Source organism: Ammospiza caudacuta, chromosome 16 (assembly GCF_027887145.1).
Source record: "Ammospiza caudacuta isolate bAmmCau1 chromosome 16, bAmmCau1.pri, whole genome shotgun sequence".
Classification (NCBI taxonomy): Eukaryota; Metazoa; Chordata; class Aves; order Passeriformes; family Passerellidae; genus Ammospiza; species Ammospiza caudacuta.
Genome location: NC_080608.1, coordinates 15,291,211 through 15,304,118, shown reverse-complemented (window position 1 = coordinate 15,304,118; position 12,908 = coordinate 15,291,211). Strand labels below are relative to the sequence as shown.

The window sequence follows — 12,908 nt, the reverse complement described above, 5'->3', positions numbered from 1 at the left end:
GTGGCTGGGGCTGTGGCCAGGACTGAGCTTCTCCTGGCTGAGGCAGGGACCCTGGGTGTGCTCCTGCAGGAGCAACTGGCTCCACAGAGCTGGCTGTGGCCTGGGCAGGGGATTGTGGTGTTTTTGTGGAGGATGTGGCTGGTGGGTGGCTCTATCCTCTGCCAGCCCAGAAGGCAATGGAGTTCAGACTGGCAAGGCAGCCAGAGCCCTGGCCCAGGGCAGGGAGGAGCAGAGCTGGGTCAACAGCACCAACACCAGGGCACACCTAGGGACAAGGGCCATACCCCATCCTCAGCCTCCTGGCCATGTGGGTGGCTCTGGTCCCACAGCCAGGCTCGAGGTCCCCTCTTGTCATGCCTGGGAGTGCCCATGGGTGCTGGTGTCCCTCTGAGAGCAGCCCAGCAGCAGAATGGGCAGCCCCCCAGAGGGGACAGGGAGAAGGTGCCACTACCAGCTTGCTGCCAAACCCTCCTTACACCAGATAGACACTTCCTCTTACACCGCACCCACCTTCACAGGAAGCAATTACACAATGAAAACTACTCTAAGGGAGTGAAGTATTTGCTGTCTAGCAAGTCTCTTCCAGCTGGATCCTTTTCCTGACAGATTCAGTCCCCGTTCTGCTCAACGGGTGTATACAGGAGGGTAGGGCTTTGCTTATCCAGAGGGATAATGAAACCATTGTGGGCTGGCAAAGGATGTGCGTTCTGGGGCCACCAACAACTCCAAGAATAGCGCTGCAACTTGCTCTAGAGGTCTTGGCTGAAGTAACTGTAGCCTCCTGGGCCAGTTGACTCTTCCCGGACATACTGTTGTGGCGGGAACGGTCCGACAACCGGCACTGCTCCTGGCATCCTGCACATTGAAGGGAGCAAGAGAAAGGAAAAAAAGGAGACAATGTCACAAATGCTCTGAAATGTGCCAGCTGCAATCACTGCTCAGCAGGCAAGGCTGTCAGCAGAGCAACAGCCTACTGCAGCCAAGGCAATAACTTGCCAGAAAATCTTCCAAGTGAATCCTTGCTCTCTGTGCCTGTGTGTAAACAGACACCTTTAGCATGGCAGAATTAGCTGCGGCAGAGCTCAAGGGCTGCTAAAGAGCTCCCATTACAAAGCAAGCATCCTGCCTCTCTGCAGGCTGCAGAAGCTGGAACAGGACTGCACAGCTGAATCCAGAGCAGCATTCTGAAAGGGAGTTGTGTGGCTGCAACAGCTCTGACAGCAGCAGTGTCCTTAAAGAGAACATTAATGTGTGTGTTGGGAACATGTTTTCTCTCTAGAATGGGATACTTCCTATACACTGATCTAACTGCGCTGTTTGAGAGCTGGAACTTCCCTGGGATGAAAGACATCTTCCCATCAAGTACTCCCCAGAGCTCAGGGACCAGGAGGCTGTTATTCCACAGACATGCAACAAGAGATTCCAGTTTTCTTCCTATCCCTTCTGGGGAATTTGGCTAGGAGCCTGCTCTCCCTTCAGGTAGGATTTCCTAATACTTCTTCCTTTTAAAAAGCTTTCTAACCAACCCAGGCTCATTACCCAGGCTCTTTAAGTGAAGGCTCTTAAATTAAAGATTGGCAGTTTCCAGAACAAGTATTTTTGGTATTAATCATCTGGCAGCATAATTTTTTTCAATTAATAATATATGCAGGGGATGCCATTATTTAACTTGCCAGCTGCAAGAGTGAGTTCAGCAATACAGTCCAGGTTTCTGGAGCGTGCTGACTATATGCCAAATTTTAAAACAAGCAATCCCAAAGGGGATTAGAATTGCAAGCAGATCTCCACTGAGCCAGTCCTTAATTAAATTAAAAGCTCAGTTGTTAAGAGAAACTGTGTTTAATAGGTGTCAGGTTCACTGCAAAGGTCTGTGCTGAGCTGAACTATTAGGAACCAAAAGCAACTGGAGGCACTTCTACCTCGGCAGCACGACTGGGCTGTCTGCAGAGGGAGCTCCTGGAGCAGCGTCAGGACACAGAGAGCCTGCACAGACCCTGCTGCTCTGTTTGGAAGTCAGCTGGAAACACGTGCTCAAAACTGCATTTTAGGTTATATTTAGGCCATCGATTTGAACAGCAAGGCTGGAAACACACTTAGACAAGAACATTACTTACTGATTCTTGTGTTTGAAGCCGCTGATGTGAGCTTGGTACTGCTCTATGGAGTTCAGCACTATGTTACATGTGTTGCAGGGGTAGCCCTTCCCAGCTGAAACAGACAGCAATGTTAACACACACAGAAGCCAATCCCCGAGCCTGAGCTAGAAACAAGCAAGATACTCCATCACCTGATTTATTAAACCCTAAACAAACACAAATAACAGTCAACAATCTGACCAGGCAGGGAGACCACAGAATCCTACTACCTCACCGTGTATGAGCCAGTTATTGCAAGGGAATCACTAAAAAAGCTTTCCTGATCAGAACACAGTTTGTTCATCGCTAAAAAACACACACATGTTCCCTGCAAACAGTTCATAGCATCAGGCATAGTAAAAGTTTCAGATTTGGACCCCAAACCCCAAAGGCTATACTGCCTTTGCAACTCCATTTCTCTCCCATATTCCCACTTCTGCTCATCTGGACAACTCAAAACAGAAAATAAAGCTATACTGAACTTGTAAGCTTATAACATTTCAATAAAAAAGGCAGCCAGAGGAGATTACACCCACTGTCCAGCTCCACAATGCAGCATTTTGCTAAGCCTTGCTGAGGTGCCAGCTGAGGATATTAAGCTCTGTCCTCAAGCAGTTTGGTTACAGTCAGTGGATCAGTTAACTGCCAGGGAAAAAAACGTTTCCAACAATAGTGGTACTTGACAGGATCATTGGTTTTGTGTAACATGACAACTCCAGCTGGACTGAAAGTTCAGGAGGTCACAGATACCAAACAGGCAAGTACTGCAGCACAGGAGTCTCAAACAGGGAAAAATCCTGGCAGTTGTCCTCAAGACAGTAAGCACTCCTAAATTTTGGGTCACTGGGGAAGGGCTCTGGTTGGGACTCTCACAAGGAAAACATTTCCTTAAGGTGAAAGAGAGATGGACTCCAGGAGTGCAGAGCAGTAAATCATTGGGAAGCTCAACTCTGGATGCAGCAGACACTTTGCCATGTGGCTGCTGCACCTCAGATATGTCAGAATCCAGTGGGACACTCAGCTCTCAAAATGGAGCTGGATCTGGGCAGTAAAGGTCAGAGGAGCTGATACAGCCTTCAGGTCTGCTTCCCTGCACCATCAATGTCAAGGTTTCTCTGTTGCAAACCCATCCAACAGGCACATGAACAAAGTTGTCTAAACTCCACTCCTCAACTCCAAACCACTTTTTCCCAAAGAACTTTAAGCAGGCAACCACCTCAGTGTTGCATTTGCAAAGAACACATCTTTATCTGCTACAAGTCAGGTCTCAGCAGAGAGTTTAGGGACAACTGTGGCTGTTGGCACAGAGACACAGGCAATGAGAGAAGGACAAAACATCCCTGACTGCAGCCCATCTCATCTGAGAAGCCCCTGATAATAGCCCAGCTCTGAAACCTTTGCTGAAGAGCTGAAGTGCCCTGGAGATGTGACTGTACACACTCCCATTCTGCAGGCACTTCTTGGGACACATCAATCACACAGGAAAGGGCACTGCCCACCTACCCAGGCAAAAACACTGCCCACCTACCCAGCCTGCCTGGGCTGGGGCTCCTGCCCCTGTCAGCACCTGAGTCACACTCAAGTGGAACCATTCATCAGACCCCACTAATTAGGTGCAGAGCAGATGGGTAACGTGAGATACTGAGCACCTTTTCCATCTCCCACACGGCCACGCAATGTGGGAGAGAACATTACTTGGCTAATTGAGCCTCATTTGTCATAAGTGCTACCGGTATCTAAAGGTGGCCTGCAAAGAATTAGAATAATTAATCTTCTGCTTGTGTGGGTTTTTATGACAGAGAAAGAAGCTCTTGATGAAGATTTTAAGATGATCTGTCTGCTTATTATTTACCTCAAGTATCCAGCAGGTACTAAGACTTCCTGGCCCAACAGAAGGCTGCTGGGAGGAACAAAGGAGTTTTCTGTGAGCGCCTAATGCTTTCACTGGACTCAGAGGGCTTTCATCACGTACAAGTGCTCATAAGCAGCAGATCATAAACCAAAAGAGTTTTAACTGTCTGCCTAAAGTTCCTCCTTAATAGCTCTGGGGCTTTTTTTTCCACATTCCTGCTTGCTCCAGAGAGAGCTGCATTAGTTCATCAGATGGAAGTGCCCACACAGAGGCAGAAAGGCATTCAGGGAGAAATCTTTCTGGCTTTCATGTGCTTTGAAGCAGCAGGTGCAGTTAAACCTATTCCTTCCATCTCTGGCTAGTCCCCTCAAAGACGACTTTTAAGCATCAAATGCCACTTTTATCTTTCCATTTTGGATGCAATCACCTAACTAGAAACAGTACTGGCCAAAATCCCTGGATTATCCGCACAGAGAATAAAAAGGACACGTCCCCGATTAAACAGCACCGCACAACACAACCCAAAGCCTGTCACGAGTAGCTACAGTCTAAAACATCTGCTGCTGGGGGTTACAACATCAACCAAATCAATCTTAGGGTGTATCATCAAGTTCCTCATCACAAGCAATACTCCCCTGCTCCCTCCCCACACACTCTCTTGTCCAAAGGCCTGTCAGACATTCTGCTCCTCTCCCACTCTGCTCTTCAGCTGGTTATCAACCTCCCTGTTGAGAACTCACCCATGAAGGATGATGCTGGTGCATCAGGGGTTCGTCCATAGTGTGCCATCAGCTTGTGTTTGGTCTCCTGCTTTCTGTGCTTCTTGCCTACATAGTGCTGTTTTGCCATAAGGGGGTTGTTGAAAGTGGCATGGCAGAGGCTACAGAACTTGTCCGGGTCAGTAATGTCCTTGTTCTCTTCATTAGAGGATGCAGTAGAGGTGGGGAGGGCAGCAGGGTGTTTCTGTGGGGGCACCGTTTCTGTAGGGTGAATCCAAACCCCTGGTCAGTCACAGAACTCGCAGGTAAAAACTACTTTATTTCACCCAAACCCACATTAAAACCAGTAACACACTATATCTAAACCCCAAACCTAGCCAATGTAAAATATCTCAATCAATTAATGATTTTGCTAGCTCTTCCCTTAATGCTGCAGAATTTAAAGATGTGGTAACATAACTCAGAGTATGCCAGGAAAACTTTCAGGGTTTAAAAAATCCAACAGATTTGCATATTTCTCCTTAACATAAGCATGACTCTATTCAAGAAACACTGGGTATGAATGAGCTTCCACCTGCTGTTATCATCTCCCAGACAGAACATGGGCACAAGCCCTTGCACAGCAAAGGCATTCTGGAAAGGATTCTGGAAGCACCGTGCAGCAACAGGACCTGATCCTGAATTCATAAGGAGTTTTGTCTTATGAGACACAGCACAAATGGGACTAGGTCTGACACAGGGAATCCACAGAGGGAAGCAGCTCTTCTGTGTGGTGGAGAAACCTGCACCCTCTCACTCCAGGGTGCCAAACAGCAGAGTGAGTAACCTGCTAGGGATCAGACAGTTCCTCTCACCAAATGAACACACCAGACTGCTCAGTGAACATCTTCCTGCAGGCTCCTATCATACCTAAAAGCAAGAGCTCCAAAGAACAAGAAGATCCTGGAGGTGGGCTTTGCTGTGCACACATTTTAGCAAAGTCATGAAGACATGCTGGGACAGACATCTGCCTGGAAGATCCCAGGAGTCGGGAGTCTGGGTGACTCACAAGTCCCCAGCTTGGAATTAGCACAAGCTGCCATCTCAGGTGCACTCAAGGGCTGTGTTTTCCTTCTGTCCTGGCCAGCTGAAGCCCCCCTGGCCCATGGCCACCCCTGCCTGCCCTGGACAGAGGGTGTCACTCCTCACCCACCAGGCCTTTCTGGCTGCTGGCAAAGGGATGGGACACACAGGCAGCTGTGTGGGGGCAGACAAGGTCAGAACAAGCACATACTGATGTGTCCCCAGCTGTATTCTCCCCAGCAATCTGCAGCTCCTGAGTCTGTGAACCTCAGAGGCCACATTGTTGTAGCTGAGCAGCCCTGGGGAATTTGCCAGATCAGAGTTTCACCAGTCACTTCAGTCTCTAACATTTAATGAGCATCACACCCTGTGGCAGACAGTGCTACATCTTAACATCACACACCTGGTCCCTGCATACAGGGATGGGTACAGTGCCTGCTGCCACCTGCATTTCCCCCAAACAAAGCAAAAAAAAAAACCCCACACAACCTCTTGCCAATCCCAGTCCATTGAGCAGGCCGGCACAGCCAGTTCTCTGGAGGTGCACTGCTGGCTTAATCTGTTTCATGGCAAAGAGCACACACTCTTACAAGAGCTCACACTTGGGGTTCAACAACCATCTCAACAGCCCTTTGGGACAACGTGAAGGTGCTGCAGACACTCATACCTTCTGCTTTGGGGGCCTGCTGCTTCATGTTCTTGGCATGAGTCTTGCCCAGGTAGTGAGAAGTTGCCACGGCCGGAGAGGAGAAGGTCATGTTGCAGATGGGACAACACTTGTTCCTGTCTTCCCCATTGCTGCCTTCCTGCTTGCTGTCCTGTGCACAGAGAAACACTGAGCTGCAGAGGCTGGGAAGGACCTCTGCAGGTCATCCCATCCAGCCTCCTGGTTTTGAGGAGAAACACTACAGTTTGGGGGTCTAAATAAAAATCACCAAAGACATCTGGGTGTTAAGTCGATGAAGCGTGACTAGGCAGAACTTCCATGATGCAGCATCACCCTCTCCCTCCCTGGAGAGTGTTCTTACACCAGATTGCTGGTTTTAACCTGTTGGCAAACACTCCAGGCAGAGAGGCAGCTCTGGCCTGTTTGGGTTAAGGACAAGGTTAAGCCTGTGGCTGCCGAAATTGGACCACACAGCCTCATCCCCTGCAAGACGCGAACTGAGCAGCACAAACATCACTATCAGCTGGGTCATCTGCAACACAACACCAGCTGAGGAGGCAGCAGCAGGCAGTTCTCAGCCTGACACTATGTGCAAAGGCATCTGCTGTTATCCCCCAGCTCCCCGCAAATGCCAGAGCTGGGGATTACAGCTGAAGCAATCATAAAGTAGAATCTGTTCCCCAAGGGAGTCACGGGGCAGACAGATGGCTGAACGGAACGTGGGGCCTTCACTGACCAACAGGCTCCAGCTACCAGCTGAAGGAACCTAAATAAGTAAAATAAAGAACGCTCTGGGAAGAGAATTCCTGTGGATGATGAACCCAATGTGCTCTGCATGATATACAACGATTCTCCTGACAAGCTGTTGCTCCTGTTTTTTCTCTGTCATTTCGAGCAAGACTATCAAAAAGAGGAACATGCATTTGTTTAAATGGGGAGAACAGGCTCAAAGAGCAGAGAGGGAAGCAGGAACTGGGACATGGCCTGGTGAAACACCTGCCATTGAGCTTCTCAGTTCTCACAAAGCCCTTTCTGAGAGCATTTTCCTTGTTAACTCACAAGGCTGTGCAACTGCCTTGAGCCCTGCAGGTCCCACAGAGCTGTATTTAGCCCTGGTGGATCCCGTGCTCACAGAACACAAGGATGGATCAGGCTGGAAGGGACCACAGTGGCCCACCTGGTCCAACCTCTCTGCTCAAGCAGGGTCATCTCAGCACTTTGCACAGGATTGTATCCAAACGGTTCTGGAATATCCCCAGTAAGAGGGACCTCACATTTCTGGAACATCCCCATCAGTTGCTCTTCACAGGACTTACCCTCTAGACCTTAAGACACTATAGACATTACTTATAGACACTGATCAGCTCTCCTCTCACCTGCTTCACCTCCAGCTTCATCTTCTTCCCGTGGGCACCCTCCTCGCCGCCGTGGATGGACAGGTAGCGTCTCACCTTGTTGGCGTGTTTCTTGCTCTGGGGAAAGCAGAGAAAGCCCCGCTCGGTGCCTGGCCGAGCCCGGGGCTGGGCTGGGGGGGAGGCGAGGGGCTCCCCATTCCTTACCTGATAGTGAGCCAGCCGCTGGGACTCGGAGATGAGCAGGGCGCTGCACACCTTGCACTGCGCCTCGGTGAAAATGTGTCCGTTCTCCCGGATCAGCCGCTCCACTGTGGGGTGAGAGGGGTCAGACACAAAACGGGGGCGTCAGCGGCCCGGTGGGACCCCGCGAGGTGCGGGCCGTCCTTGTTCGGGATGCCCGCACCTCGCAGGATCCAACCGGGCTAGAGGGCACCACGTGGGGCCCGAGCACCCGCCCGCTCCCGGTGCCGCCGCCTCACCCGCCTCTTTGCCCACCAGCGGCCCCGCAGCGTCCCCGTTGCTACCGGCCCCGTCCGCCATGGCCGCCGTCGCCGCCTCACGCTGTTCTCGCGAGAAGCCGCCCGCGCGCCCCCTCCGCGCCTAGCAACGGCGGGGCGGATCCCGCGAGAGCACCGCGCCCTCCAAGGGAGGTGGCGGCGGACATGTTGGTTATGGGCACAGGGGTATTGCGGCAGCCCCGTGGCGGCTCGTTTGTGTGGGTGTTTAAGCGACGCAGCGCATCCTTCTCTTGAGGAAGCGGCGTCCGGGATGATATAAGGGCGAGACCACGAGCACCTTAGATGTATCTGGGCCTGCTGTCCGCCAGCCACGGACATGGCGCTGCCCGCTTCAGCTCCCCGATGCCCACGTGAAACGCAGCGAAGCCGCTGCCGCCATCTTGGTTGAGGGCAATGAGGCCTCCGCCGCCAACTTGAGCGCGGGTGCGGGGCCCGCCGACCGGGGCCGGTGCGGGCGACCAGGCGGGGAGGCCGCGGGCAACGGGGCGGCCCGGGCCCGGTGAGTACCTTGTGCCCTGCGGGGCATGCCGCTGCTGGGTCCCGGGCGAGCCGCGGGGCTCCCGGGGCTGCCAGGGAAACCCCTTCCCTCGCCCGGGGCCATTCTCCGGTCCCTGCCCCCGGGCTGACCTCCCCCAGGTATGACCTCCGGTCCCCGCCCGCGGCGGCCCGGGACTGGCCCCCAGCGCTGTCCCCTGGGGAAAGGACACCTTGCGTCTCCCTCTAGGGGCACTTCCTCTGTCTTTTGCCTGGAGGGATCTCAGGTGCTGTCCCTGGGGATGCCCTGGAACTCCTCCTGGACCGTCCCCTGGGGAGAGGACCAGAAAACCGGAGCTCTGCCTTGATCGCATCCCCTAAGATCGAGGTGCTTCTGCCTCTCCTGTTCCTCTTGCCAGGCTCGGCTCCCTCCCCTTTTTCTGGGCATCCTCTGCACGCTCCCTTCCCTTAGGTTTGCCCACCTGTGGCCGATCCCCTTCCCCAGAGCTCACGCCTCTCCCGCCGGGGATCCCCCATGCTTCTCCCCAGCCTGTCGAGTATCCCTGACCCCATCCTTGTAAATTTCCACGCAGTGCCCGAAGGCAGCGGGTAAAGGGAAAGGACCGTAGGTGGGTTCTGGGGTGAGGGTCGCTTTTCCTCCATGTACAGGGACGAAAACATTTTCCTCCCCTGCCCTTGGAGGAGGGAGATGCTGCGGGCTGACTCGAGGGCGCTGGAGCAGGGAGCATCTCCCGAGAGCTCAGCAGCCTGCGCGGATGCGCCCGGCCATGCGTGGCCTCTGCAGTGCCCTGTCCCCTCTGTGCAGAGCCAGCTCTTTAAATGGATCAATCCTCTCAACAATTTCTCTCTCCCCGGGGCGCTGCCAGCCCTCGTGTCCTGCTCACGGAGCAGCAGCTGGGCCCTGCGTGCGGGGTCGAGCCGAGGGTCTGGGGATGGTATTTCCATGGAAGCGGGTGGTGCTGACCCTCCTGAGCGCGGGGAGCGTCGTGCCTCTGCTTCCCGAGGTGGGGGGAGTTGTTTACAAAGCGACAGCCTGTGTCTCCAACCACTCAGGAACTCATCCGGGGATGAGAGTCATTCATTTTTTTTGGCTTGGTTTTTTCGAGCATTTTTCAAGCTGTCACAGCTTGGCAGGTCTGTAGCTGCAGTGTCAAGATTTAGAATTATTCTGTCGGTAATTGCTTTCTGATTCATCAAAATGATAGATGAGAGGGAAAATGACAAATAATCACAAGTTGGGGATCTTCAAGGATATCCCTAAAAATGTGACTGGAGAAGCGTGGCATGTGCGAGTTCCTTGTCAGGAGGTCACCTTTGCTGTCAGAGCGTTTACAAAGAAATTCTCTTAAATTCAGAGTTGGAAAAAAATCTGGATAACTGCAAAATGAGTCTGCAGACTGGACTGCAAAGGTAATTTTAGATAATTCAGTCTCTGGCCTTTTTCTCTTTTTTTGCTGGGTCTGAAAGCAGGTACCTTCCCCTCAGGCACTCACAACTATCCTTTCCAAGAGTGCTAAAAGCAAAATATGCTCAACTTCGCTTCCTGAAGAGGAGGTCTGTGCTCTGATGCGTGTTGTCTTCCCTCAGCTACAGCAGCTTGTCTAATAAAAGCTATTACTGCTCTCCTACTCACAGCTTCAGACTAGCACAGCTACCAGTGATCTCTTACTTGTCTTGTTCCCTTAGTTACATTTTCAGAGACTCTCTTTGCCACAAGTCCCTTCATTTTCAGAAGCACTGTGGGAGTTGTGTGGTTACATCTCTTACATCTCCTCTTTTCTCTCCTTTAAATGTTGAAGGTAGGTGACTCATCATAACTTCAGCTGATATTTCTCAGTGATCTCTTATTTAGCACAGAGCACAGAGGAGAAGATGTATCGCAGAGTCAGAGGAGCGATGGTGATACCAGCATGGATTGAAAACAAAAACAAAAAAAAAAAGAGGCAGCGCAGCAGTTGTTTTTTGCTGTTGCTTTTGTTGTGGGGGTAAGAAGGTTTATAGGCTGCCTCTCCAAAGCCTCAGTGACCCTGTGTCGGCCCTTCTGTGCTCCTCATGGCTTATGAGTGAGTGGTTTTCCAAAGATAAGGGAACATTCTCCACCACCATGGATGCATTTCGTGGAGGCAGCTTACAGCAGCTGGGTGTGAGGCTTGGCTCATCTCCCTGAGCAGGGAGGGCAAAGAGACCATTTGTAGCAAAAGAGAAAAAAATGGAGAGCATATAGTGAGGATATTCCGACAGCACTGGAGTTCAGCTTAGCTGGAACTGAACAGCTTTGTTTTTCAAGAGCCAGTGCTTCACCAAAAGCTGAGCTTGTTTTTATTTTCCCTTCCTTTAATGGCTCCAAATCCTGACAGAAGGCAGGATTAAATTAGATATTAGGAAGAAATTCTTCCCTGTGAGAGTGGTGAGACACTGGCACGGGTTGTCCAGAGAAGCTGTGGCTTCCCCATCCCTGGGAGCAACCAAGACCAGGTTGGACAGGGCTTGGAGCAACCTGGGATAGTGGAAGATGTCTTAGAAAGGGTTTGGAATGAGATGATCTTTAAGGTCCCTTTCAACCCAAACCATTCTATCATTCCTCAACAGACAAGCACTGGAGGACTGCAGAGGTCCTTGCAGTCACTTTGGCGCCATGACTGCCCATTTGTGCAACCTTCTGCTTTCAGAGGGCTCAGCAAACCTTTGGTGCAAATCATGACTCACCAGGATAATCACCTTTTGTCTCTGGGCGTGTGTGTGCATGTATTCGCAGAAGGAAGGCTGCAGATAGGGAGAGTGGTTATTCCTCACCTTGCTGCTCGGACTGTAGATGGAGCAATGCACTGCTGTTCTCGGTGCTGATGAGGATTTTGGCCTCCCTTAGTGTTTCTCTACGTCGTGGCTGTTTGCAATTTTGTGGTGTTACAGAGAAGGGTTTGGCTCTATCCTGGGTGATGCAGGGTTTCTATTGCATCTTCTCTGACTCTTATTTTAGATCGCTGCACAGATCTGAGCTATTTCAGTGATCTTGAAGGAAGGCAGAGTGATTCTGGGGAAGGACACTGGTCTGGGAACTGGCCAGCTTGACTTGCATTTCCAGCTCTGCTGTTCCCTGATGTGGAACCAGGGGCTTGTTGTTCAACCTCTGTCTGCTCATGTTTAATTGAACTTCAGCAGAGCTGGTCATGCTCAGCCTGCTTTGTAAGGCTCTTTTACATCACAGTTCAAGAAGCACTGAATGTTATTGTTGAACTACCAGGCAAAGAGCAAGCATAGGCAGGAAAGGGTGATTTAACTCTGTGCCATCCTGCTGCTCTCCTTTACTGAGATCTCTTCCCAATCCTCGCCTCTGAGCTCTTATGGATCCAGACAGCTAATGCTTGCTGTGCATCCCTCTCCATCAGTCTGTGGGCTGCTAAGGGAAGGGATGCTGAAGTACCAGTTTGCATTGTGTGGGCACCTGCTCTCAATTGTTCCATGCACTCAGGTTTGCACTAATAACACTCAGCAGGTTGCTCGCTGCTCTTTAAGTGCCTTCGTTAATGCGGATGGTTCGGGCATGTCTGGATGGAGTTCTTCCGGAGGCTGCTGCTGCTCATTGAGAAATCCACACTGCCAGATAAACCTGTTGTCTTGTTTCCAGCCTGCCTGCTGCCATTGTCTGTGTTTTCCCTGTCTGTAGTGCTGGAGCAGCCATGCACTGAGCTGTGCAGACAGCAGGACAGCATCCTTGAACGCACAATGCCTTTCCCCCTGATTTTGTCAAATACAAAAGCTGACAAAGGGCTGTGCTGTGGTGGTTTCTTGGTCTGGTGTGCAAATGTCAGCTTGATTCACTGCCGCAGCCTGGTTTGTTTTGGTCAAGATGTGGGGCTGAGGTGGGGAGGTTGTGTTGGAGGGTGGCAGACCCGCTGTGAAGTGATGCTGTGGAGGAGTTTGCTGATGGGCTTTTAGAGGAAAGCCTCATTGCTCTGGAACAAGGCATTCAGAGTGGCTTTGGTCTGTGTTGCTGTTCCCCTGAAACCCCTTTTTAGCAATCAGCTGTAATAAAGTGTTCTTAACTAGATGAGTGGTGACTGGTGCATGTGGCTCCCAGTAACACTAAATCCACCATGCTTTGTAA

General features: G+C 51.4%; 2 protein-coding genes across 5 annotated transcripts in view; one reads left to right on the top strand and one right to left on the bottom strand.

Moving 5' to 3' along the window:
- Positions 1-553: 553 nt before the first annotated feature.
- ZNF346 (zinc finger protein 346) lies at positions 554-8,337 on the bottom strand. Its single transcript, XM_058815366.1, has 7 exons — positions 8,270-8,337; positions 7,995-8,098; positions 7,812-7,907; positions 6,436-6,586; positions 4,728-4,967; positions 2,115-2,208; positions 554-855 (listed from the first exon to the last, which is right to left on the bottom strand). The coding sequence occupies exons 1-7, from the start codon at positions 8,328-8,330 to the stop codon at positions 750-752; spliced, it is 852 nt and encodes a 283-aa protein (XP_058671349.1). The 5' UTR covers positions 8,331-8,337; the 3' UTR covers positions 554-749.
- A 333-nt stretch (positions 8,338-8,670) lies between these two features.
- The window catches only part of UIMC1 (ubiquitin interaction motif containing 1), a 39,433-nt gene continuing 35,195 nt past the window's right edge, over positions 8,671-12,908 (top strand). For 3 of the 4 annotated variants that reach the window (XM_058815346.1, XM_058815344.1, XM_058815347.1), the window contains exon 1: positions 8,671-8,807. The gene's annotated coding sequence lies outside the window, so the exon portion shown is untranslated. Of the gene's footprint in view, positions 8,808-10,158; positions 10,214-12,908 lie in introns of all 4 variants that reach the window. The other variant, XM_058815345.1, reaches the window with a different exon arrangement.

Bases quoted from the DNA above. Each gene is read 5' to 3' on its own strand.
- ZNF346 (XM_058815366.1), bottom strand. From the start codon at position 8,330: ATGGCGGACGGGGCCGGTAGCAACGGGGACGCTGCGGGGCCGCTGGTG. The intron at 7,908-7,994 runs GTAAGGAATGGG...TGCTTTCCCCAG, and splicing joins AGCGGCTGGCTCACTATCAG to AGCAAGAAACACGCCAACAA. The intron at 856-2,114 runs GTAAGTAATGTT...TTCAATGTGCAG, and splicing joins GGCTTCAAACACAAGAATCA to GATGCCAGGAGCAGTGCCGG.